The 27944-nt window shown below is 41.9% G+C and overlaps 1 protein-coding gene and 1 non-coding gene across 5 annotated transcripts in view; both read right to left on the reverse strand.

Moving 5' to 3' along the window:
* The window catches only part of FILIP1 (filamin A interacting protein 1), a 214818-nt gene that overhangs the window by 39642 nt on the left and 147232 nt on the right, over positions 1-27944 (reverse strand). For all 4 annotated transcript variants that reach the window (XM_065911383.1, XM_065911382.1, XM_065911381.1 and 1 more), the window contains one exon: positions 21016-21194. In XM_065911383.1, the coding sequence (XP_065767455.1) occupies positions 21016-21194 (179 nt within the window). The remainder of the gene's footprint in view (positions 1-21015; positions 21195-27944) is intronic.
* On the reverse strand, positions 26061-26251 carry LOC136150971 (U2 spliceosomal RNA). The gene has a single exon (XR_010659964.1). It is a non-coding gene; the product is annotated as a U2 spliceosomal RNA (small nuclear RNA).

Consider the following 27944-nt stretch of genomic DNA (forward strand, 5'->3'; position numbering starts at 1 on the left):
CTCCATAGAAAAACAGGAGCACACTCCATACCACAAGTTACTTCTTGGCCATTTCCAATCAAGGAGCCTGAGAAAAGTCACAGTAAGCTGGTCATTTTCAAGGGTTGTCACCGTGCGTGCTCAGTAAAACCTGTAGCCGAAAGTTGAAAAGGTTGTGGAGTCCTTACAGCCCTTGTCAGCTCTAGAAGTGTCCCAACTCAGCTTCCAAGATGCTCTTTGCACAAGACTGAGAAATGAGTTTACTGCCAAGGAAGCCTATGAACAAATGAAACGCGCATGGACCAAAGTAACCAGAGTTGCTTAAATCAAAACAGATCTTGACCTCCTTACCTTAATACTAGGAAGCATGGTATCTTTTGTTTTTGTTTTTTGTTTTGTTTTTTTTAAGGGGGTACTGAAGTTTGTTCAACAGCAGCTCAGCCCCCTACTCCACGGGGAATAAACCGTCACATTCCAGTCCTGTCATCAGAACAATGAAAGGTGAATGTTGAGCAGAACAGCCTCGAGACCACTAACTGGTGATGTCATTCTTCCCTCTAGGGTTCATTATTGTGCAGATTTACTCTGGTCTGAGAAAAGGGGTGGAGCTGCCTGGGACGGGCGGGGAAGGCAGCTCTTAAGAAGCATAACCAGTGAATGGGAATTACGTTCCACCCTGAGGAAAACTCACTGGGGAGGGCACCGAAGGGGAGGAGGAGGAAAAAGTTAAAGAAAAGACATGCATACAATGTCAAATGGGCCTCACTCTGGATTTTTCAAACTACTTAAACTCCATACAGTTCTATTCAACCCACCCTGGAATTTAAATAAGTAGGGATCCCACTGGAACCTTATCTACAATTCAGCCAAGAGGAGGGGATTCACATTTCAACCAGAGTACTGGTTAATTTATGTGTTATCTAAACGAAAACACTGCAGAGTGTGCCAAAGAATGCCAAGTACCCATTAGTTTAAGAATCACTGTGTCTTGAAAAAAATTTTTACCTGTATTTCTTTCTAAGTGTTTTGAAATGGCAAAAAAAAAAAATCTATGGCTATTCACACATACTCACACGAAGTCAGTGAATACATTCAGCCAAATTTCAAGGAGTATCTGTAACATTTATGTATTGTTCTCAAAATCACCTTCAGAACAGTTTTCTCTCTTTTATTCCCTCTTTCTTTCTTCCTCCCTCCCTTTCTTCCTTTCTTTTTTCTTTCATTCTTTCTTTTTTTTCCTTGTTTCCTTTCTTCTTTCTTTCCTGAATCTGTGTGAGTATTCAGTCAAAAAGCCATTAGGTAACTTAGAAGTTCCAGTATAATTTTTTCTAACCAATATGCATAGAATAGGTATATCATTTGTGTTAAATTATATTTTTATTATAGAATAAAAGCATAATACCAAATAAATTAGTCAAATTAACTTCAAAGTTAACAATGAAATGCTTGCAAAACATTTTAAAACCCTCAGATAACTTTCTATTATATAAATATAAGCTATTATGTTATGGCATAGAGAAAAATATGAAGGAAAAATAGTTAAAGGTAAATGTTTTCCTACCTCCCCGATGTTTACTCATGCTTTTTGCTTTAAGAATTTGTCTATCTTCTTAACAGCATGAATTAAGTATAAAGATTTGTGCATGTTGTAGGGTTGCAGTTCTGAATAAATGCATTTTGATTATCAAGTTATTTTGGTAAAAGTTATGTAAAGCAGCATTCATGATTAAGGTACAATTACAGATACTGAACCACTTAGTTGGTGTTTATGGTTTTTATTGTTGTTGTTTTCTAATTTTTTGGAGGGTTCTTCCAAACTGTTTTCACATGGATGGGAAAAACTGAAATTCAAGAAGAAAAGAAGAAACTGTAACCATCATCTGTTGTACAGAAGTTTTTGTGAGTGTTGCAGAAAGGGGCTTCTTGGCAACTAATAGACCCAAGACTGAATCTTGGTTTGGGAGAATATGTTTCATAACTCCTCTGGCTTCAGTTTATCCAGCTGTATAACAGTGATATGGGTTCTAACTTACAGGGTTATTATGAGAATTAGGTAGAACAATGTGAGCCAAGGTCACAGAATCTGGTAATAGATAGCTAATAATATGCTTATGCAGTTTATTCAAGCTGAAAATGGTAGGCACTAGGCAAAAATACAAATTTGTGGTTTAAATTTGACACGGACAACGCAAATCCATGCTGAAAAGGGAATGAAAGAGTCAGTATTGATTACGTAGTCAAGTGGTATCTTGCATTCAGTCTGCTTAAGTGGTAGTCCCAGGAGTCATTGATTATGTTAAAAACCATATCAAATCAGAGACTTCCCTGGTGTTCCAATGGTTAAAAGTTCATCTTCCAATGCAAGGGACATGGGTTCAATCCCAGATTGGGGAACTAATGCTATAGGGCATTGCTATAGGGCAACTAAGCCTATGCTCGGCAACAAAAACATGACTCAGCAAACACCAAGAGCAGCCTTTTGAGATATATATATCTCAAATCAATATGTAGAGACATACGATGTTAATAGCAAGAGAAAAGCCTTATCATCACTGAAAAATCATTAAAACAAATGCCAAAAGTGTCAACACAGAAGCGATTATTTTTCTTCCTGGCTTAATACCACTAAATAGTTAACATTCAAAATTAATTTAAAGCCCTATGATTAAGACTCTCCTAAAACAGCTGTATTTATCATAATTAATTAAGATTCTCTGGACAAATGATATTACTTATTAGAAGCTTCTTGGAATGAGAGGAAATGCTTAAATGGGCAATAGAACCCTCTTTAAAGAGGGTCACAGTAGCTATTAATAGAAATGTCCCACTATTGGATCCTGAAGGGGAGGGACCACACCTTTTTTTTTTTTAAGCTTTATTTAGGTATAATTGACAAATAAAATTGTAAGATATTTAAAGTGTACATCCTGGTGACTTGATTTACATTGTGAAAGATTCCCCCAATCTGGTTCATCAACAGATCTCTCAACTCTCTCTCTCTCTCTCTTTTTTGGTGAAAATGTTTTAGTTCTATTTTCTTAACAAATTTCAATTATACAGTACAGTGTTGTCAGTCACAGTCCTCATGTTTTATATTGTATTCTTGGGCATTATTCAGCTTATAGCTGAAAGTCTGTACCCTTTTACTCACCCCTACCTATTTCCTCCACCCCTTCAACTCCTGGCAACCAGTTTTCTGCTTTCAGTTTCCATGAGTTGACTTTTTTTTTTACATTCCACACATAAGAGCTATCACACAGTATTTATCTTTGTCTGGCTTACTTCACTTAATGCTTATTTCACATAATGCTCTTAAGGTCCATCCATGTCATCCAAAATGACACATTGTCCTTTTTTCTCATGGCTGAATGATAATATTTCATTATGTACATTTATATGTCACATCTCTTTATCTTCTTTATCCATTCACCCTCTGATGGACACTTAGGTTGTTTCCATGTCTTGGCTACTGTGAACAATGCTTCAGTGAACATGGGGGTGCAGTTATCTCTTTGACATCCTATCTTCATTTCCTTTGGATATACACCCAGAAGTGGGATTGGTGGGTCATATGGCCGTTCTACTTTTAATTTTTTTTGAGGGACTTACCTACTATTTTCCTTAGTATGAAAGTGAAAGTGTTAGTCACTCAGTTATGTCTGATTCTTTGCGACCCCAGAGACTGTAGCCTGCCAGGCTTCTCTGTCCATGGAATTCTTCAGGCAAGAAAACTGGAGTGGGTTGCCCACTCCAGTGGGCTAAAGCAATTGACCTTCCCACCAACAGGGATTCTTTTTTTCTATATCTCTGCCAACAATTATCTCTTGTCTTTTTGATTGTAGCAAATCTAACAAATGAGAAAATATCACACTGTGATTTTGATCTGCGTTTCCCCATTGATTATTGTATTCACTCATTCTGAGTTGGCTGCCCACCAAGAACCAGGAACTGTATTAGGCACAGGGGATGTGGTGCAAACAGGACAGACAAGAAATGTATCAATATATTTGGTCTTCATCCTGATTCTGGCACAGAACTCCTAAAACCCTTAGAATTTCCTAAAGGTGTCTTGTTATGTTAATGAGGTATCTTTTGGAAAGCCCTAGGTAACCGAAGGATTAGGACTGTTGTAAGGGAACCAACCACAAGATCAAAGGGTTAGGATTTTCAGTCCCACCCCTTGGACCCTTCAGTTCAGTTCAGTTCAGTTTAGTTGCTCAGTTGTGTCCAACTCTTTGCGACCCCATAGACTGCAGCACTCCAGGCTTCCCTGTCCATCACCAACTCCCGGAGCTTGCTCAAACTAATCTCCATTGAGTCAGTGATGCCATCCAACCATCTCATCATTTGTCAACCCCTTCTCCTGCCTTCAATCTTTCCCAGCATCAGAGTCTTTTCTAATGAGTCGGCTCTTTGTGCCAGGTGGCCAAAGTACTGGAGCTTCAGCTTCATCTCGGTCCTTCCAATGAATATTCAGGACTGGCTTCCTTTAGGATGGACTGGTTTAATCTCCTTGCAGTCCAAGGAACTCTCAAGAGTTTTTGCCAACACCACTGTTCAAAGCATCAATTCTTTGGTGCTCAGCTTTCTTTATGGTCCAGCTCTCACATCCATAGATGACTACTGGAAAAACCATAGTTTGACTAGAGGGACCTTTGTCGGTAAAGTAATGGAGGGAAGGGGAGGGAAATGGAGATTGAGTTCAATTGCCAATGGCTAAAGATATAACCTGTCATGCAAATGTAATGAAGCCACCATAAATGCCCCAAAGGATGAAGCATCTGGGTTAGTGAACATGTGGTGATTTGGAGAGAGTGGCACATCTGGAGAGAGTACAGATGATAAAGAATCTGCCTGCAATGCAGGAGATCTGAGTTTGATTCCTGGGTAGGGAAGATCCCCTGGAGAAGGGAAAGGCTATCCCACTCCAGTATTCTTACCTGGAGAATTCCACGGATAGAAGAGCCTGGTGGGTTAGAGTTCACAGGGTTAAGAAGAGTCGGACATGACTCTGTGACTAACACTTTCACTAGTAAATATTAATAAAATGTTTCTCTGAATTCTGTGCAAATTAATTGAACCCAAGGAGAAGTTTATTGGAACCTCCAATCGATAACTTCTTGGTCAGAAACACAAGTGAACAGGAGATGAGAGAACATGTTTTCTGAACATTTCTGAAAAAGATCTAGTTTAGCATATGGCAAGCTGGAATTTTCTCAATGTGTGGGTGATCACTGGGCCTGCCAATTCACTGTACTTTTATCACGAGACACATTTTGCAGCAGAGGAGGTTGTGTTCCAGAACTCTTAGAAGTGGATATCCTGGGGGGTTGGAGTGGCAGGCTGGGAGAAGAAAGTCACAGGACAGGACATGCTAGAAGCATTGCACTTGCATTCTTTAGGTGGGGCAGAACTTTCTTCCAAGATCTCTCTCTGAAGTCTTGGTCAGGGTGTACTAAATCCAGGCAGTAGTTTTACACACAATTATCTCCTTCTTTGGGAGAAATATAATCCAAAACTTCTCAAATATTGCAAATCACAGAAGTCAGACAAATCTGTGAGCATTCGAAAGCTGAGAAAATCAGAGAGTACTGGAGGGAAGAATGATGGGTATAAACAAGTAGGTAAAGTTAGAACATTTGCATCATTAGAATACTGCAGGATTTGGTGACATTCAACCCTGACTATTCATTGAAAGGACTGGTGCTGAAGCTGAAGCTCCAATACTTTGACTGCCTGATGCAAAGTGCCGACTCATCGGAAAAGACCCTAATGCTGGGAGAGATTGAAGGCAAAAGGAGAAGGGGTCAGCAGAGGGTGAGATGATTAGATAGCATTACCAACTAATGGACATGAATTTGAGCAAACTCCAGGAGACAGTGAAGGACAGGGAAGCCTGGCGTGCCACAGTCCATGGATTGCAAAGAGTCAGACATGACTTAACAACTGAATGACAACAACACATAAACCAGAACATTCCCCTTTTCTAATAGCCTATTTGGTGTGGAGCAGTCAGAGGTCACCACTTCAGGTTTCCTTCACATTTCAAGTCAGACACAAGTACTTCCTTAAGCATTTCAGAATGCAATAAATAACAGTAATTCTCAGTGAACTCCTGTAGGATAATTGAGAGCGACACAGAAAATTTAACGCCAGTCCTTATAGGCACAGTATTTCTGAACTTAAGAGGAATGAGTTAAGATTAAGTAAAGTTGACCTGTAGCTTGCCGTTGAAGCTCACATTCAGCCCCTAAATATTATTTGAATAGTTTCTTAGCTAAGAGTTCACATCCAAGAACTGAATATGTTATGCATTGAGCATGAAAGACCAAGGTTTTGATTAATCTTTTCTGTTTAAACTTTTCATCACCATGAAGTACTTTCCAAACACAAGCATTCTTGGAAAAAGAGTGCACACTTGGTCAAGGAACCAGAAAGAAGCAACCACCAAACGCTGAAAACACACCTTCCCAAATTCCAGCTCCCTTTTTGAAATCCAGGATTTGTAATGCTAATCTGAGTACCTTCCTCCATTCTGGAAAAAAAATTAATAGTTATTCATCATCCGTGCGAAGAAACAGCACATTTTCGCAGTACTTTCTTAACTCTTTCCTAGAGATGAATTTGTGCCAAAAAAAAAAAAAAAAAAAAAAACTTTTGTGTGGTATTTATTATGGCTGCCCATTTAGGGCAGTATTCCCAAGGTTTTTCATTCCAGAATACTCTTACTTATTACTTTTCAATACTTTATTTTATCCATGATGCTGAAATAAACCATTAGTTCAATTAAAAACGCAATCCAACTAACTTGGAATTTGGAGACCAAAATCAGTTGTTGGAAATGTTCACTTTTAACCCAGTTGTTTTTGCAACCTGGATTCAGGTGTTTTCTCTGGAACTTACATATCTCACTAATCCTTCAATTAGCTAAAAAGAATCTGTAGATTTTTATTTTGTATTTTCTCACTTACAGAATGCCTATCAGAATCGATCAATTGCCTAGTATTACAACTGCCTCAATTATAATGGACAGTCTCAGTGTATTGATACATCAGAAATAATTTTTTAAAATCCGTCACTACCTTAGGAAATTATTCGCTGTATTTTGCCACTTAGGTAGACTCTGAAGGCTGTAGTTATTGACTGAAAATCTGGCAATTAAAGTTCCATTCTAGCTGAGCTGTTTGATATTTCCTAATGATTTTTATGGTGTGTTTCTTAAAACTTCCCATCTGCTCTAGTTCCTGAGAGCTTTCAGTTTAACTGTGAAGATAGGCATGAGTTTTTATTTTCATACATATACTATACCACTTATAATCAACCTTTTCTACCCCAAAATTATAAGCTAAATCTACATTAACTTTCAAAATAAGTGAATTTGTATCCAGACTCCATTTAAAAATCCATAATCACTTCTCTGAAAGATACATGTATTTAAATCCCTCAGTTCGATACACCATTAGATATAACTCTTTAGATTAGCTTTTTTTTTTCTCATTGTTTTATGCAGCTGTTGGGGAAAGAAAATAATTATTCCCCAAGCTATTCTAGTAAGTCAGTCCAAACTGGGCTTAAGCCTTTATTCTTTTCACTAAATAAAATGTGTTGTCATTTCTTTTTAATGTATTAATTTTTTAATATACAAAGTTATAAAAAAAAAAAAAAGCTGTAAATTTGTGACCTCCACAAAGTTACTGTAGTAGTTTTTCTTCCAAAGGATACTTACTGATAGTTACCACATATTTTATTTCTCATAAAATTTTATGTGGCTAAAAATCATAATACTGCTTTTATTTTTAGAAAGTCATTTTCCTGCTATATATTTTATTCTTCAAATATATTTTTTTATTATGTGGGATTTATCTATCCTTTGGAAACTTAAAAAGTAAATGCTAAATCTTCCCTTGAGATGAACCACAGCTGTTAAATTGATGGATAGAAAAAAATAACCTTGGCTACAATATGAGCAAGTATCTCATGTTTACAAATAAGTTACCTATCCTATACATAAAAATGACTATAATTTAGTAATTAGTAGTTAGCCACTACTAAGAGACTCATTACTGAGACCCATTAATAAGAGTCATTACTAAGAGATCAGGTTTTTTCCAACTGATTTGGAATGCTATCTTTAACATGTATTAAATTTCTATATGTACTATAATCTATTTCTTAAAATACATCAACTACATCGATCTGTCCATTCATGTACCAATGCCACACTATTTTACTTACTGTGGTTTTAATATGAGATTTTTTTTCTGACAACTTTTTTCCTGGAAACTTTTCTTCTCTTTTTTTGTTTTCAATATTTGACAATTCTTGCTTGTGCATTTTTATATGAACTATAGAATAACTTTATTGGTTCTCATGCTTAAAAAAAAACTGATGACATTTTTATTAGGACCACAGTAAGTCTGTGGATTCATATATGGAGATGATAGCTTTACAACGTTAGTTCTCCAGTCCTAGAATGATAAGCCTTTCTGTTGGTCTCAATATTTTTTATATCGCTAGGTAGCACTAAAACTTTTTCTTTATGTAGCTCTTTCACATTCTTATGTTTATTCTTAAATAGTTAATATTTAATACAGTTCATATTATTTTGTCCTTTGGAAATATGAAAACTTGATAGTTGAATATTGATAATATGTAGCTTTATACCTTGCTGCTTCTTTTTTTTTTTCTCAATTTTTATTTATTTATTTGGCTGCACTGGTCTTTGTTGCGGTGTGTGGGCTTTTTCTAGTTCCTAGTTTGGGCCTTCTCTCTAGTGGTAGTGAGCGTTTTTCTCTTGTTGTGGAGCACGGGCTTTAGCGCACACAGGCTTGGTAGTTGTCTCAAGCTGGCTTCTCCAGTTGCAGCATGAGGGCTCTTTAGTCACATTGCACAGGTCTTAGTCACCCCGAGGTCTGTGGGATCATAGTTCCTTGACCAGGGATCGAACTCATGTCCCCTGCATTGGAAGGCGGATTCTTAACCACTGGACCACCAGGGAAGTCCCACTGCCTCATCTTATTGGATTCTCTCTTGGTAGTAGCTTTTCAGTTTTCCTGTAATCTAAATATAAAACAGCAACCCCATGAGCCAACAGTAGAGTTTACCTTTCCACTATTTTGCATTGTTCTCAATATGTCTTAGTTTGAGAAAATGTAAATTGTGATCTAATGGAACTGTCATAGTTTTCTTCTGAGTGTGTTTGATACACTAAGTGTGTTTGAGTGAGTTTGATAGAAGAATCGACAGAAGAATCGACCACCTTTAGGCATTATACCCTATGCCTTTTGGAAAGGGCTTCGTATTCATTGTCTCATGACCATAAACAACTTTATGAGATAGATTATCTCCATTCTATAGGTAAAGAATCAGAGAGGTTAGATACTTGCCCAAGAGTTATCTAACTGGCCTAGTAAGTGGCAGAGTCAGAATTTGAATCCAGGGCTCTCTGGCTCCCAAAGTAAAGCAGGCGACTTGAATAAACAACTTGTCCCTAGGTGGCAGATATTGAGGGCTTCTAGTACCATGTAGCTAGAGTAACCCAGGGAAGAAGTTAACGGTGGTTGAAGAAGTTAAACTTAGTTCAGATGATCCTCTTAATTTCACAACACATTCCTAAGCACACCCTCAGTACTCTGGTGCATGTGTGCTGCATGCTCAGTCATATCCGACTCTTCGCAACCCTGTGGACTGTAGTCTGCCAGGTTCCTCCATCTATGGAAGGTTGCCATTTCCTCCTCCAGGGGATCTTCCCAACCCAGGGATCGACCAGCATCTCCTTTGGGCAGCAGATTCTTTATCACTGAGCACTCAGGAAGCCCCCAGTACTCTGGAACCAGCCACGTGCGTGCGGGCTAAGTTCCTTCAGTCGTGTCCGACTCTGCGACCCCATGGACTGTAGCCCACCAGGCTCCTCTGTTCATAGAATTCTCCTGGCCAGAATACTGGAGTGGGTTGCCATGTCCTCCTCCAGGGGATCTTCCCGACCCAGGGATGGGACCCGACTCTCTTACGTCTCCTGTATTGGCAGATGGGTTCTTTACCACTAGCGCCATCTGGGAACCAGCCACAATGCTACTTCTTTCTCCTTAGTACACAGGCACACAGAAGGATTATTACTAATAAACAGTATACTAACTGCAGGCCTCGAACTCATGTGGGCAAGAAATACGATTATCTTCATATTTCTGTATCTCTTTATTTCTATTATGAGCTCCCATTCCATTTTACTTTTTTTTCTTTTTTAAGTAAAACAGCAGTTCTTTCCTCCTTTATCTTCAAAGCAGGACCAGGCTGAGCCCCTGAGAAATCACGTCTGTGGATTCACTGAAGGATAGGTAGGTCAAGGCAGGGTGTCTGGCTGGAGCAGGCACAAGCACTGGAGTCGTCGAGGTCCAGCATCCTGCTTTCTGTCTTGGGTTCCCTTCTGCCAGCAGCTGCTCCCGCTGTTCCAGGCCCAGCCGCCTCACCTGCTGTCATCTTACACTGGCCAGCTGCTGCCAACACTGCAGCCTCCGCCTCATTCTACTTTATTTTAGTAAATTCTGGGTAAACTCAGAGGTTTTCCTTTGTAAATTTAGAGACTCCTCAGAAAATCAGTGTCCCCTTCAGGACTCCATTTCTGGAGTTGGGGCTGGGTTCTGGGGCCATCAGAGATGAGCGAGAGGTCATGGAGGCATCATCCTTCCATGCTGGCATTCTCTGAGATGCACAGTGATTCTGAGATTCTCTGAGATTCTCTGGTCTCTGGTCTCAGCTGTCCTCCTGCTCAAATTGCCGCTCCAAATGGGTCACAGTTCTGTTCTCACATTCAGCCCTGAATCAGCTATTCCTATGGCCTTTCAGGGACACAGGGGGAGGGGGAAATCTAGATATTCCTTTAGGGTGGCAGGATACTGAAGCTATACCAAGCTCTCTCCAACTAGACTCATCAAACACCAAGTTTTATTCTTTTTCTCTTGAGTTATTGGAGAACCACAAGTTTTGCCATGCCCTTTGTTATTTGCCCCCGGAGATTCATATATTGAAGGCCTACCCCCCGTGTGACTGGAGATACAGCTTTGTGGAGGTAATAAGGTTAAGTGAAGTCGTAAGGGTAGGGTACTAGTCCAGTAGAACTGGAGGCCCTCTAAGAAGACCTCTCTCCACGTACATGTACAGAGAAAAGGCTATGTGAGGACAGAGCGAGAAGGTGGACGTCTGCAGGTCAGGAAGAGAGGCCTCACCAAAACCTGGCCATGCTGGTACGCTGATCTTGAACTTCCAGCATCCAGAACTGTGAGAAAATAAGCTTCTACTGTCTAAGCCACGCAGTCTATTTTGTTATGGCAACCCAAACAGACTGAGACACTCTTGGACTTTACCTAGTGATGGCTCCATTCTCAAATTCTTCACACCCATATCTCTGGGGTTTATATTTCTCTCCACTTCTCCACCCCACCCCCACACCCCAAGGAAACTCAGAACAGAGCCTCTTTTTCTGCATTGTCTTTGACATTGACTTCTCTTGCTGTCTTGCTCTTCTCTTAAGAGAAGCAGCTTATCTAAACAGGAAAGGCGGAGTGACAAAAATTGAATCACCTTGATTATATATTCTCTCTCAAGCTACACCTATATACTTGCTTCTGGAATCCAGGAGGCAAGCTATTGACTTCCCTCCTCCAGCTGTGGCCACTTTCCCTCAAGGCTATGGTTTCTCTTGGCTGGCTGCTCGAATGAGGACCAGGTCACAGGGTGACGGAAGAAATTAGGTTAAAAAATCCAATTGCTATCACACTGCAGTAAATTCTTATAACGAGGTTGGCAAGTGAAAATGTCAAAGCTGTAACAATATTAAAATTGAATGACTCAGTCTTTGAAGTGGTAAGGACAGAGTCACCCAGGGAATTCTAGGAAATAATACCCGAGTCTGATTCAATGCAGAAACCTGTCTCCACAGTCAGTCAGGCCCTGGGAGAAGTGGAAAATTGTGCACCTGTGGAGCATACACCTGCAGCAGCAGTAACTCGAGACCACTCACTTGTGACCCAGTGCTTGGCACCTGGTCAGAGAGAGGTGTCTACCGAAACGCAGTCCTACGAGGGAGGTATTCCTTATTCTTTGAATTTCTGTCTCTGCTGAGTTTTTCCTTGGCTTCTGTTGTCTTTCTTTCTTTCTGTTTCATATGCTCGAAGAGAGTATCTCAATGAGCTAGTGCATCACCATGAACAGAACACACTATTCAGCAGGACTCTTCTTCCAGGCTTCCTCTGACGCCGCAGCCTCCCTAACGCCTAGGTCATCAAGGTTGCAAACCAGCTGCATTAGAGACTCGACAGCCAACAGGTGAGTTTTGTTCACTGCACATTGTTTTATAAATTCAAGTGAACAGTGACTCAGAAGATTTTACTCGAATCAGAGTTCTTCCTTTTCCTGAAAAATCTGAATTGGTACCCTGAGCCAGGGTCAGCTGGACTGAGCCAGATGGTGACTTCTCCCGGTAGTCAGAGCTGGCTCTCTGTGTCCCAGGAATCCCACTGTGTATGCAGTGTGTGCTAAAAAGCTGGACCTGTGCCCTTCAGCTATTTCCCTGGCACCTAAGGCATCTGAGTGTGTGACCTCTGTGACCTCTGTCTAGACAGCTGTCCACTTCCGGGCTAACTGGGTGTGACCGGCATTGGCAGAGTCCTGCGACAGAAAGAACTAAAGTTATGTGAAAGAAGCTGCCTCTGTTTCTCTCAGAAGAGGCCCCTTCAGTGAATCAGGTATTTAGAGTTTCCAGAACTGTCTGGCAACTTCCTGAAATTAAAAGAGAACAATTTGGTGATTGATTCTGGTCCAGACAGACTCTGATGAGCTGGCCTCCTGGGTTTTCACCCTTTATCTCTCACATTCAAACTACAGATACATTCTCTATTCTTAACTTTTCCTAGGACTTTCCTTTAATCAAGTGTCTCAAATAACAGGACTGAGGTATTCTTATGTGCTAAAATCTTAGGCAGTAAAATATGTTTCTTGCCTGTTGTCTCTCAACCCTCCCTTTCAATGTGTTCCCTTTCTCATGGCCCATTTTTTTTCAGCTATTATCCCACCCTTCTGATTAATATCAGAGTCTCTCTTGGTTCCGTTCTGCTGCTGTAGTTGCTGCAAAAGTTCAAATGTGTTGAATCTAATTAACTAAAATTCTTGGTTAGCCAGGCTAAACCCTCATATCTTCCACCATCCTATCCACAGTAAAATGCAACCATTATTGACATTTAGATTTGAATCTAATCTAATAGGCTCTGAGGTTGTAACATACTCATGGAATTACTCACGGAGCAGCACTATAAGATCCTGAGTCATCAAATATGACTTAATTGGCTCTTGTGTTATATTAAACATTTTCTTAAAAAAGTAAAATTCATTTGAGAAACATTTTCCAAAACAGGAAAAGTAAATTAATTGATATCATAACCTTTGATTCGTTAGAAAATAATGTTGATCAGATAATCAACCTTCCCTGGCACGTCTGTTCAAAGTTATATTACTAAAACTCTGAAGAATCTTAGATCAGAGGCTGCTAATTCAATGAGAACAAGAATGCTATAAAGCTTGGAAAACAATCACATCCACTGAAGGCTTGGCATTTTTGTATAGCTGGGATCCGGTGAAATGAAACTCAAGGACATTTTTAGTGGGCTTATTCATATTTCACCCATGGAGTGTCCAGTTCAGGTTGAGTAACAGGCTCCTAGTTCCAAAGTGCTAATAGTAGATAGGTTAATGACTGGAGTCTTTTAAGAGGACCAACTCCTTTTCCATCTTGCAACTTTGGGAAATTATCTGAGTCATTGATTGCCTGGTCCCTTTAGGTAAGACACAACGTCACTTCCTTTACACTGTCCCCACCTACACCTCAACACAAATGCTCTAGCTGTGAGAAGTCAAAATCACCACAGTCTCCATCATTTCAGTAGGATTTGCATATCACAAGGGTGAGAGGAATCGGAAGGTTGAGTTTGGTCCTGGCGTTCTTTCAGAAGGTCAACTGTCAAACTGTGATTGAGTCTCTGAATTCTAATTCCTCTCCTTTCTTAGAAGCTGACTATTCCCAGCAATTTTCTTAGTCAGTAAGATATTGATAGTAGGTGGCATATCTCATGACAAGTTAAAGTCTATGAATTCGAATCCCAAACCCACAGACAGAATCAGCGTGGCATCCAAGGAATCAACATTTTAAGTCATCTTTCCTTCCTCCAAACATTGGAGAAACGAGATGTTCATTTCAATCAGAAGGTAATAAATTGGAAGTGGAAAAGGTTTTTTTGCTGTTGTCATTTGTTAGTTTTTACTGTAAGAAATTCAGTTCAAACATTGATTCTTCCAGTGAACTGTTGGCAAGTGACCTTCATGGAAGGAATTTAGTCTGCTTTCCCATCTTCTAAATAGGGATAGTCACTACCCTTCATACAGTTTTAAAAGATTTATTTATCTATTTTTAATTAGTTAATTTGGCTGCACTGGGTCTTCTTTGCTGTGTGCCAGCTTTCTCTAGTTTCAGAGAGCGGGGGCTACTCCTGGTTGTGGTCAGGGGCTTCTCATTTGGTGGCTTCTCTTGTCGTGGAGCATGGGTTCTAGAGCAAGGGCTCATCGGTAGCTCATCAATGGTGCGCGGGCTTAGGTGACCCGTAACATGTGGAGTCTTTCCGGACCAGGGATTGAACCCACATTGGCAGGCAGATTTTTTTTTTTTTTTTTTTAACCACAGGACCACCAGGGAAGTCCCTTCACACAGTTTTATAAGGATTAAACAAGATGTGTGTGTGCCCAATGTATCAGGGTTGTAAATGACATCTAACCCACTAGTGAGCAGCATAAAGCCTAGGGCTAGGGCTTCCCTCATAGCTCAGTTGGTAAAGAATCTGCCTGCAACTCAGGAGACCCTGGTTCGATTCCTGGGTCAGGAAGATCTGCTGGAGAAGGGAAAGGCTACCCACTCCAGTATTCTGGCCTGGAGAATTCCATGGACTGTATAGTCCATGGGGTTGGAAAGAGTCAGACACGACTGAGTGACTTTCACTTCACTTCAAGCACAGACAAGTGGGCTCTGCTGTTTCCTGCTAATACCTTTCACCTATTGATTACTGTCTGCATGATTAAACTTGATGCTTTATATATCAGCAGTGATATTTTTCTACAAAGTGCTTTATTGGGCTTCTCCAAACTACCAAGGAGAAAAGTCCATTTTATTATAATAGAGACAAGGCATCTAGATTGGAGAAACTTAAGGGAAATATGCCAGGAGCCAGATATGCATCTTCTATAAAGTGGGCCAAGAATATCTCCTAGGATCCCAGACCACTAGAGCGACTTCACAAACTTGCTCCGGTCACTCCTGGCCACAGGCAAGAGCAATGGTGCAGCCTGTCCCCGCTTGCCAGGCCTAAAGGAACACCATCAAAACAGGGCTTGGAAATTTCCCCTTTCTCAGACCCCTGCTCCTGCATGCGCTAGTTAAGAGATTTCTCTTGAGATGCTGGTTTGTAGTTTTTTTTAAAAAAAACAAACCTATACTTGGAAGGCTTGCTGCAATATTACACAATGATGTAATTATTTATGTAGGCCCAGTTGAGCCTATAGAATCCAAAAGCTTTCAAATTTATAACTCTGGTTAAAGATTTAGACAGCCCTCCCACGTAATTTACACACACAAACATGTACACACATCCCCCTCAAATATTTCTGTAAGTTCCAAACTACTCTTTGATATAACTGTATTCTCTGTATTCTGACATTCTTGAAGCAGCCCTAGAGCAGTGCATGATTAAAATTACAAGTCTTGCAGTTCATATAGAGAATAAAGTTATAAACACTGAAGTTGATCTCATGTGCTCAGAATTATGTCTTTTAAGGTCAAGTTGACTCAAAATACAGAGAATATAGCAGTTAAAAAGAGTCTTTATCTAATCTTAATGTAATGAAGGATACTTTCATCTATATTGTAAACAGTGCTAGTTACCAGTGTATTTTTTATGCTATTTCCACTTTATGATTTGGGAATATAATTATTCCCAATTTGGGAATATAACTGTAACTATTTGTAAAAATAAACATGAAGTAAATGATGATAGTAGATTATGATCAGTCTTTTGATTTAGAGTAAAGGAAGCCCTTTACTACCTAGACAGCATAATAAAAAGCAGAGACATTACTTGGTCAACAAAGGTCCATCTAGTCAAGGCTATGGTTTTTCCAGTGGTCATGTATGGATGTGAGAGTTGGACTATAAAGAAAGCTGAGCACCGAAGAATTGATGCTTTTGAACTATGGTGTTGGAGAAGACTCTTAAGAGTCCCTTGGACTGCAAGGAGACCCAACCAGTCCATCCTAAAGGAGATCAGTCCTGGGTGTTCATTGGAAGGACTGATGTTGAAGCTAAATTCCAACACTCTGGCCACCTGATGCGAAGAGCTGACTCATTTGAAAAGACCCTGATGCTGGGAAAGATTGAAGGCAGGAGGAGAAGGGGATGACAGAGGATGAGATGGTTGAATGGCATCACTGACTCAATGGACATGGGTTTGGGTAAACTCCAGGAGTTGGTGATGGACAGGGAGGCCTGGTGTGCTGAGGTTCATGGGGTAGCAAAGAGTCGGACACCACTGAGTGACTGAACTGAACTGAAAGGAAGTCCAGAGAAAAATATTGGTCATCTTAGGCACTTAATTTGTGAAAATTTTATATAGGATGAATTTAACAACTTCTGAAAAGTGGAAAATAACTTCTGCTTCCTTAGTTTTTACACTTTCAGGGCCCAGGTTAGTGGCCACAACAATGGGGTGGCTTGGGGGGGTGCTTTATTTACCTCCCCTATAACCAGCATCAGTCTCCCATCAGAATGTACCAGAAGTGGAATACTGGTGTGTGCTACTCAAACTCTGCTCCAAAACAAGTCCCCAGACTGCTCCTTCCAACAGATGCTGTTCCAAAGCTTCTATCTTGACAGTCTAAAGACACCAGTGGTCCTAAAATATCTGCTTATATCCTCCTGATAACCATAATTCTGCCTTTTATTAATAAGATTCTGTGTCATAGTTTGGACATAAGAACTTGGAGGTGGGGAGCCCACACATATGAAGAAAACATAAAACAAGCCATTCTGCCCAAGGGACTCATTCATACAAGACTGCTGGCCCAGTGACCTGCTCTGTGATCTTAGTTGAGCCACATCATTTACCCTGGGCTTCAGTTACTCAACCTATAGAATGAGAGACTTGGAAGGACTGACCTCAGAAGTCTTTTGCAATGCTAGTTAAGCCAAGGCTTTTTTTTTTTTTAAACAAAGGATTTCTCTGAATCTTGATTGCTACTGATCCTATCTGCCTGGGTCCCTTTTTATTATCTTTAACTATTTTCCAGAGGATGTGAGAAACACTTACAGAGTCAGTTCAGTTCAGTTCAGTTGCTCAGTCGTGTCCGACTCTTTGCGACCCCATGGACTGCAGCACGTCAGGCCTCCCTGTCCATCACCAACTCGCAGAGTTTATTCAAACTCACGTCCATTAAGTTGGTGATGTCATCCAACCATCTCATCCTCTGCCGTCCCCTTCTCCTTCCGCCTTCAATCTTCCCCAGCATCAAGGTCTTTTCAAATGTAGGACAGGCATAGACAATGGAGCCTAGATGCAATGCAAGTCTGGCGAGTCCCCTGGCTTTGCACCCCCTCCTCTAGCCACCACCTAATCAGAAAGCTGTCTGGAAAGAGGCAACCTGCAGAGCTGCACCTGCAGTAGAAGCTGGGTGATTCTAAGGAGCAAACTTTTTTCCTTCCTCGACTAAAGCTCACAGGTAAAACAACGGGAAATGTTTCTGAAGGAAAGTTCTTGGCTTTCTTTCTCTCTCTTTTTTTTTTTTTTCTCACAAAAGGGACTTTTCTGGAGAAAGAGGGAAGGAAGAGCAAAACAAGAAAGCAAATGAAGTACTCGGAATAGTCTATGCCGGGACTCCCACTGAGGCTCGGAAAAGCCAGCTCTCTGTCAGCAGTAGTCCAGGTGCAGCAGCCACTTGGGGCGCTGGGGCCTCCCTGAGTCACGGCCCAGGCCCGGTGGGGACAGGCCCCTGGGGTCATTGCCCACAGGAAAGCAAGCCCCAGGTCAGCAAACTGCCAGTCCCCATAAGCAGATCTAATTATGATCGCTTACTTCAAAAGAAGGATTTAACCCCAAGCAGATTTAGCAGGGCCGCTTCCAAAGGGCAGCAGGATTCCCGGGCCTGACCTTTGAGAAAATCCTAAAGGCTTCACTGCTCCAGGAATTCAGCAAAGCCAGTCACCATGGATGCTTCAGAACACAGAGAAATGCAGAGAATGCCACCTTAAGTTATCAGAGTCCTCCTAGTGAGGGTGTCTAATTGAGCATAATGAGTGTCTGGTGAGCGTGGACCCACAGCGTGTATGCTGGCAATCAGTCAGGGGGGTGGCCTGGACAAGAACACTGACAGGAAAATATACACAGCACTGAAGTATAACCTGTTGAGTCAAAAATACTATTTCAAAATACTATTTGAAAATACTATCTCAAAACCATAGAGTAGTTGAATAAGCATGTACGTTTGGCGACATATCCCAGTAGTGCTCATCAATGTATTATTATGAAAAACAGCTTGAGGTATATAATTTTTAAATGCAATTTTGATTTTTAAAACCTTCTATACAGCACTTTTGGAGGAGGAAATGGCAACCCACTCCAGTATTCTTGCCTGAAGAATCCCATGGACAGAGGAGCTTGGGGGACTACAGTTCTTAGGGTCACAAAGAGTCGGACCCGACTGAAACAACTGAGCAAACACACACACAACACTTTGCTCATGAGAAATCATTGTGTAGTTGCTCTAGTAAAATTAAACAACTCCAACAGAGGGGTGGGGAATTGGAATTGTTAGTCTTGAATTGGTCAACGTGAAGTTAGAAAATAAATACACTTGGGACAAGCTCACTGTATAATGACTATAAAAGTATTTTGTGAACTATAAAGCTCTCCATCAACTGTTATTATTTCAATGATTCTCATAATACACAAAAATTAAGAAAAGAAAGAAAAATAAACAGCTAGGTAAGTACAGTCTCTCCATTCACATGCCTCATTTATATCAATCTCTGTAGGTGAATTCACCTCAGGCATTTAGCTTAGGTGGGAAATTTCAGAAAAAGCAGACATATCTGATTCTAGACCAAATGGTTTACAAACAGATCAGAAAATAATTCACACAGTTGTTCTCTAAAATTATTTGATTTCAGATCTTTAAAAGAAATATCAAACAAGCTGCTACTATTAGCTGACTACAGTCCAATATGAGACACTTGGATATACATGATTTCACACTGAGATTAAAATCATGTTTTCACCTCCTATGCTTGAGGTTGGAAAGTTCACAGAGGTTGAGGAGGTGGAGTTTATTCCGTTTGGTTTCCCCAAAATATCAAATTAGACCATCTATTTATCCAAACAAGAAGTTGCTAAACTTGAGCCTCTAGGAGCAGAAGACAGCCTTAAAGAAACGGGGTATGTGTGTGTGTGTGTGTGTGTGTGTGTGTGTGTGTGTTACACGCGCACGTGCGTGCACACCAGGTTCCTCTGTCCACGGGATTTTCCAGGAAGAATACTGGAGTGGGTTGCAATTTATTTCTCCAGGGAGCTTTCCCACCTAGGGATGGAACCTGCCTCCCTTGTGTCTCCTGCATTGGAAAGCAGATTTTTTTTACCAGCTGCACCATAAGAGAAGGGTATTACACATACTACTTCAGCCATTGCTCCCTTATCCATTTCTCCTCCCTCTAGGGATGTGCCAAGTCCAATAATAAGTAAACATTACCAATAACTTCCAAAAATTTTAACACAAACCTATTGTTTCAGGCTTTTAATTATTCTGTTATCAAAATAACTTCTACAAATTAACTAATATGGGAAGATCAGATCTCCTTTTTTGTAACTGAATAGACACAGCAAAGCTGGGACTGGTGAAGCTCTTTCCGAATGACTCTTATTTGCAAGTCCTAAACACAGACGTGGACACGCTTGGTAACTCAAAGCATCGCAATTCAATGTCATTGGTTCAAAGACCGTGGAATTCACAGATGTAACCATTCAGCTGAAGTAAGGAAAAGGAAAAGAATAAGCTAAAAAGAAGATGCTGAAAAAGCTGGATAGTATCAAAGCATTTCTGTTTGAAGTCTCTGCTTCAAATGTGGCGATCCCTGGTCTGAGAAAACCACGTACGTATTTGAGGCTCGACACTGAATTTTTAAATTTGTTTTACATTGAGTTTTAAGAGGTACTCAACCCTGAGAAAGTTAAAGCAGGTAATTCTAGTTAAGTAATTTGTAACAACCAAATAGTAAGATTTTCCATAACCGTGTTAAGAATGAATAGGATTTATTTTATTAACACATGGTTAAATTGAGTAATTTGTTTCTGCAAAGAAGTGGATTTTAATCCCAAAGAGGAAAAATTGATTATTTCTAATAAAGGGCAATTAGCACAGAAGCTTTTCAACCGGAGGTGCTTCGTTGATCAGGTTAAAATGGAAGCTCCCTGAGTGTGCCTTTCTGGCTTTTCACATCAGTGAGCGACTTCACTTTCACTTTTCACTTTCATGCATTGGAGAAGGAAATGGCAACCCACTCCAGTGTTCTTGCCTGGAGAATCCAGGGATGGGGGAGCCTGGTGGGCTGCCGTCTATGGGGTCGCACAGAGTCGGACACGACTGAAGCGACTTAGCCGCAGCAGCAGTGTTGTCCTACTTGTGTGAAGGCCCAACATGGTCACATTAATAGTTCCAGGCAAAGTCTGTCTCCCTCTCTGCAAACCATCCAGAAGTTACGAATTAGGCCCCAGGCAAGCGTCCCCGGATCCCCGGGTGGAAATCTGACCCGTGGAGGGAAGGGGGCCGGATGAGAGCTCAGCCCCGCCCTCGCGGCCCCGCCCCTAGAGGCCCCGCCCCTAGAGGCCCCGCCCTAGAGGCCCCGCCCCCTAGAGGCCCCGCCCCTCGCGGCCCCGCCCCCGGTCGAGCCTGCGCACTTGCCTCTCCCGCTCCTGCTCCAGCAGGTTGGTGAAGTCGTCGCTCTTGTTCATGTAGTCCGTGTGTTTGTGCTTCTCGTTCTCCAGCTCGTACACCGTGCGCCGGTGACACTTCTCAGCCAGAAGCAGCTGCTCTAGCATGCGCCGGTAGGTTTCCTTCTGCTTTTCCTCGAGCCTGTCCAGCTGAGTAAGCCAACGTGGGAAAGGGCTTAATGTTTTATTTCATTTACATGTGAAACTCTAAATAAATAATACTTTGGTGATTTATCGGGGCTTCCCTGGTGGCTCAGATGGTGAAGAATCCGCCTGCAATGCAGGAGACCTGGGTTCAGTCCCTGGGTTGGGAAGATGCCCTGGAGGAGGGCCTGGCAACCCACTCCAGTATTCTTGCCTGGAGAATTCCATGGACAGAAGAGTCTGGTGGGCTCCAGTCTGTGGGTTCGCAAAGAGTGGGACATGACTGAGCAACTAAGCACAGTGATTTATTACCTGATGGGGAGGGCATGGAGTCTGCTGTTCTCTGCCTTTCCCCCCATTCCATCATGTTCTCGAGGTCAGTTGGCTGTATGAACTATTGGTGGTAAGGCTGCGGTAACTTCTGGCCTCTGACCTTTTTTCCATGAACCTATGTGTGATTCCTAAACAGACTCACTGTTTGATGAGACAGCGCAAAGCCCTGTACTCAGAAAGAGAGAGTACAGTATCCCACATAATCTCACAAAAATAAAGAGCTCAGTGGGCACATGTAGCAAATTCCTCCCCTGGGAGAATGAAATTATCATCATTGCAACCCTTTTCTATTTTTTTGAAGCCTGTAGTTAATTGAATTTCTAGGAAAAGTATGTGAAGGACCCACAATCCTCTCCTTTCAAGAGATACTAAATATAGGGAGAGTCTCAGAATTTGTGGAGAGCACATATCTCAAACTAAGAGATCTTATCAAATATTATTACAGGGCTTTTTGTGCCTGTGTCTCTGGTCAGGGTATAAGATCTCTGAGGCACCATGCCTTGATCATGTTTTTAGTTCCTGGTGCTTAACCCAGAGCTTGGGACAACGTAAGTGTTCAGTAAATGTTTCTTGATTAGTACCCAATCTTAACAATATTGATAGTTCTCCATCCTACTCTCCTCTCCAAACCCTAGTGCAGGAGTTCACAGCTCTCAGCACTAGTGACATTGTTGGCGAATTAATTCTTATTTGAGGAGTTGTCCTGTGCATTGGAGGATGCTCAGTGGCATCCCTGGCCTCTGCCCTCCAGATGCTGGTACTAAACCCTGCAGTTGTGACAAAACTATCCACAAACGCTGTCAGATGTCACCAGGAAGGGAAAGTCCCCATGCCCCACCACCCGCCTGTTTCAAATCACTGCCCTGGTTGAGTCAGACATATTTAGGAGCCATTGTTTTTTTTTTTTAGCTGCACTGGATCTTTGTTGCTGGGGGCAGGCTTTCCCTAATTGTGGAAAGTGGGGGCTACTCTCTAGTTGTGATACTCGAGCTTCTCATTTCAGTGGCTTCTCATTGGGGAGCATGGACTCTAGAGTGTGAGCCCAGTACTTGTGGCACACACTTAGGTGCCCTGCCGCATGCTTTATCCTTCCGGACCAGGAATCGAACCTGTGACCCCTACATTGGCAGGTAGATTCTTAACCACTGGATCACCAGGGAAGTCCTCGGATCCATTTTTAATCCCACAGCCAACTCTGTAAGACTCAGGGGAGTAGCTCCGTGGGGATCAGCTTCAGAGCTATTCCTTGGATGTTCCGTATTTGCCCTTCAGTCATAAGGAGGATCTGAGGTTCTCTCCACAATTGTATACATCCCTTCATTGTGAATGAATCATTTGTGGGGCCCAAAGTAGAAGAGATATTACCACCATAATCCTCAGTGCCTTCTGATTAGACCTCCACCCCTCTTGCCTAAGAGCAGGTGACCAGGAGATTGGTGAAACCTAGGCTAACCGGTAGCCAGTCATACCAGAGATCATTGGGGAGGCTAACTGTACTTTTATGCATTCTGATAAATTTCTGCAGTGTTAATGGGACAGTCTATACAAGAGACTTTCTCACTGAAACAGCTTCTATTACAAAATATTCTCCCCAAGCACTCTCCATCTCTCCACAAGTGTGATTTTTACCACATGCTATAGAATCTGTCAAGCATTGTTGGAACATCATCAGAAATGTAGAAGGAGCAACTCTTTCCCCTTTTTGATCCTTCTTCTTTTGTGAAGCTGAAATTCCAATACTTTGGAGACCTGATGAGAAGAGCTGACTATTGGAAAAGACTCTGATGCTGGGAAAGATTGCGGGCAGGAGGATAAAGTGGCAACAGAAGATGAGATGATTGGATGGCATCATCAACTCGATAGACATGAGTCTGAGCAAACTCCAGGAGTTAGTGAAATACAGGGAAGCCTGGTGTGCTGCAAGTCCATGGGGTCACAAAGAGTCAGACATGACCAAGCAACTAAACAACTTTGTTGTAAAGTAAGACCTTCCCTCCTTTTGAGACTATTTGGAAGAGAAACTTCTACCTGTATCTTGATACCCTGACCCACTCCTCCCTAATGAAGGAAGGGTGACATATTTGAAGGTTGTATTTAGGACAGGGAGCTGGGCATTAAATTCCAGCCTTTTCATTTCTTACTTTTGACCCTGTCTGCCATAAAATGGTACTCTGTGCTCTGAAGATCCAAACTTTCCCTCGGTGCTCCCTCCAAAGTTTAGGAGAGAAGGTAATAGGACCTTGGTGGTGGTCATCTATCTATTTATATCAATACTAAAGTTAATGTTTCAAGTCATGTGTCAGACTCCTGCAGTTATTCCTCTATCCTTTCAAAAGAGGAGAAGATGGGGGCATTATTAATTGGATGGTTGACTGAAATATCCAGAGAAAGAGACACTGTCGGGGCATTCTGGAGAAAAAACAGCATATGCTGATATTAATTGCTCTGGGGCAGCCTAGGTGGGACCACTCGGCCTTAGCTTTAATATGTTCTGTCCATGTGGGCCTTTGACTGTTCTGTTCTCAGCAGCTGCCATGCTGGGGCGAGGCCCCTAAGTGGCTGGTGTCAGGGGCCACATTCACCTCACCTGCATTAGCACAGCTTGACCTCAGTACTGACTGCATAATCAGGAAGACGGTGTTTTTGTCCCTGAATGCCTATGGAAGGATGCTGAGACGCTGATGAGTGCACTGCATTTTCCACCCACACTGCAAACCCAGATTTTAAACTGCAAAGCTGGTAAATTCCTCTTTAGCAACAAAGCATTAGTGTGTGAGGATTTAGCTCTCAGTTTTAAATTCTGGATGTAAGAACTGACATAAGCAGTGATAGAGCGGCCGAGCCAGACCCTGGGTCCCATAATTTTGTTTGGAACCGCACTGAGCTCCTAGGAGAGGACTGAGGTGAACTAACCTCCCAGATCTGTGTGGCTCGTCCTGAGACTCTGAAGACAACCTCCCATAACTGTGAGCTCTGTAGATTCATTAATCATGTACACTGTGTCCCCGGGCTTTTGGTTTTCAGGCTCCAAACTGTGGCTCAACCACAGAGGAACGGGAGTTCTTATTACTGAATAGGGAAAGTGAAATGGGCACCGATTCCTTTGGAAATGTAGCTTCCACTTGGATGGAGGTGGAAGGAAAATTGAATGAGGTCATCATAGCGCCAAAAGCCAAGATTTCCTGAGAAAAGAGTGTACCTGGATCAAGTTGGTGGAGAAGAAGTTCAGGGACTTGAGATGGGGAGAAATTTCAGTGTGTTTCAGACGAAAGAATCACGATTTAGGAAATGATTTTTAGTCTGGTATCAACAGAGGGCTAAGGGGAAGAATATTAAGGAATTAGGAAGCGAGAAATCTGCTTAAAAGGAAATGGGAGGTCTTAAAAGACCAAAGTGTATTTACACAGAAGGAAAATGGATCTAAATGCTCTTAAAGATAAGGCTATAGAAAAGGAGATATTTTAGTCTTTGTTGAATCACAATGGGTGACAGAGGAAGAAGAGATTGGAGAGCCTAGAGAACAAAGCAATGTGACACCCCCTCCACCAAAAAAAAATAAATGGAGTCGGCATCCAGGAAACATTTGAGGAGCACCCTGTAAAACTGCAGATGGTTCTTCATGAGATCACATGGGGCCCTTCTCTTGCAGACTGCAACAGCTATTCAAACTGGTTACATAAAATGTAGACAGACTTAAGAATTAAAACTTGAGAAGATCAGGGTAGGATATTTTAAACAATTTGGGGTGAGTCTCAGGGTGTCAGCTATGGCAGATGGGCTCTGAGTGAACATGCACAAGAAACCTGAAGATGTAGATTCCAAGGGAAAGATGAGAGAAATGAAAGGGGATTGGGGCAGGACAGCCACAGATGTGTCCAGGCACAGGTGTGCTATGGAAAAACTCCTCAGGAGGGATCATCCAACTCAGGAAAGTAAAAGTAGATAAGATTTGTGTTGAGCAAGGGTTCCTCTTGGCAGACTTATTACTCCTTGGTCTTGCTTCTCTCGTGGAGGGTGACCACACAATGTACAATGTGGAAGGTAATATTCAGAAAACAAATGTCTGAGTCTGAAAGCATAGGGTGTGTGTGTGTGTGTGTGTGTGCATCTGTTTTTTTGGTGGAGGGGGGTGTCACATTGCTCTGTTCTCTAGGCTCTCTAATCTTTTCTTCCTCTGTCACCCATTGTGATTCAACAGACTAAAATATCTCCTTTTCTTTTTTTTTTTTTTTAAGGAGCAGCCGGTCAGAACTGACTCCGGGTATGAGTCCTGGGCGGTGGCGGCCATCCTCTCCTGCCTTCTTTCAACGTGATGAAGACTCCCCGAGCGTTGGGAACTGAGCAACGCACCCCACACGCGATTCCATTTGGCTGCGGCTAGGGAGGACCCTGACCCCAGTTGGCCCGAGGATCAAGCATCAAGGCCACTTCACCCGGCGCCAGTATCTTGAGTCTCGCAGAAAAGCTTTCTCCAAACAGATTCAACCGGGAACAGCCTCCCGAACAGTCTGCTTTTGAGAGACACAGATTATTCCCCGAAGGGGGTGCACCATTCCTGTAAGTACTGCAATACCAGGTCGATGCGTGGAGTGGACGGAGCAAGCTTCTATTCCAACTCCCAGCTTCAAAAATCCATTTAATATATTGTCCTCGGATAGAGGATGTATCAGATATTAAACTGATAAGAACAGATACTACACTTGATCTTAGCCAAAAGGCCGAGAAGCGATAAAATATCTCCTTTTCTATAGCCTTATCTTTAAGAGCATTTAGATCCATTTTCCTTCTGTGTAAATACACTTTGGTCTTTTAAGACCTCCCATTTCCTTTTAAGTAGATTTCTCGCTTCCTAAATTCCTTAATATTCTTCCCCTTAGCCCTCTGTAGATACCAGACTCAGTTGCTCAGTCGTGTCTGACTCTTTTGCAACTCCTTTGACTATAGCCTGCCAGTTTCTTCTGTCCATGGAATTTTCCAGACAAGAGTGCTGGGGTGGGTTGCCATTTCCTATGCCAGGGGATCTCCCTGACCCAAGAACTGAACCCACGTCTCTTGAATCTCCTGCCTTGGCAGGTGGATTCCTTACCATTAGTGCCACCTGGGAAGCCTGCAACCATAGGATAAGTAGAGGCAAAAAGAAAAAAAAAACTACAGTCCCTAAAATAGGTGATGGAGGAAGAGGGGGACCATTTGAAAAACTAGTCAAAATGTTGAGGATGACAATAACGGTAAAACTCAGCTGAGCCTTCCTACTGGAAAAAGTTGTGACAAAAGGAAATACTTCTGTTGCCTTGAGTAGAACAAGTTACTTAAGAATTAGACAGTTCAAACATGAGAGAGAAGGAAAGTTCTGAGGAATGGTCACCTGGGTAAGGTATGGTTCCCACTTGGCCCCAAGGCAGGCAGGTTTCATAAAGTCATCTGGGGGAAGGGATGCTACCCCCTGAAACAAGGAACGTGAAAGTGAAGTTGCTCAGTCCTGTCTGACTCTTTGTAACCCCATGGACTGTAGTCTGCCAGGCTCCTCCGCCCACTAGATTTTCCAGGGAATAGTACCGGAGTGGGTTGACATTTTCTTCTCCAGGGGATCTTCCCAACCTAGGGATCGAACCCAGGTCTCTCGCTTTGTAGACAGATGCTTTGCCATCTGAGCCACCAGGGAAGCCCCCCTGAAATAAGGGGGCAGTAAGAAAAACCACTGATATGAGATGGGTTGCCTCGTTCTGGGCATTGTGAATGAAAAAAGCAAATGAGTTTAGAGGTTTTAAACATGTAGGTGGGAAGACCTCAGCATGTAGGATGTCATCACTCAAACATCCCTAAACTTTGAAAAAAGAGAGATGTGTTTCAAGTGTCACTCACTGAGGGCAAGGATAGTACACGCAAACAGACTCCTCCACCCCACCCAAGGTTCACCATGCCCCACGATTATTAAACTCTTGATGGTGGCAGGCTCCGTCTGATGCAAACAGCTTCTGCCACGCTGACTGGGATCCTGTTGGAGCTAAAGATTTTCTCTATTCACCCTCCTTTCCTCAGACATCCCCGAAATCTCTGCTTCAGTCTTGGTAAGGGTAACATGAGTCGTCGTTATGCTGAGTCCTGAGGTCAAGAAATATCATTCCTCTTGAGATAAATTGACCTTGGAGGTGGGGCTTTTCTTGCATTTTTAATAACTTATGAATGTGAGATTAATACTATGGTAACTGCATGTGTCCTAATAATCTTTAGCCTCTTTGAATAAACAGAATAAAGGACTTCAGGATGTATTAATTCATCTTTGAAAATGCCTCAGATTAAGATCCCTCTGGCTAAGGCTAAGCAGAATAAGAATTTGGGAAGGAAAGAAACTGAAAGCTTAATTTCTTTGAAATTTTGCTTAAGAATTAAGAACTTTGATAGCTTAGAATTTAATATACAAGG

The sequence above is a fragment of the Muntiacus reevesi genome, chromosome 19, assembly GCF_963930625.1.
Source record: "Muntiacus reevesi chromosome 19, mMunRee1.1, whole genome shotgun sequence".
NCBI lineage: Eukaryota > Metazoa > Chordata > Mammalia > Artiodactyla > Cervidae > Muntiacus > Muntiacus reevesi.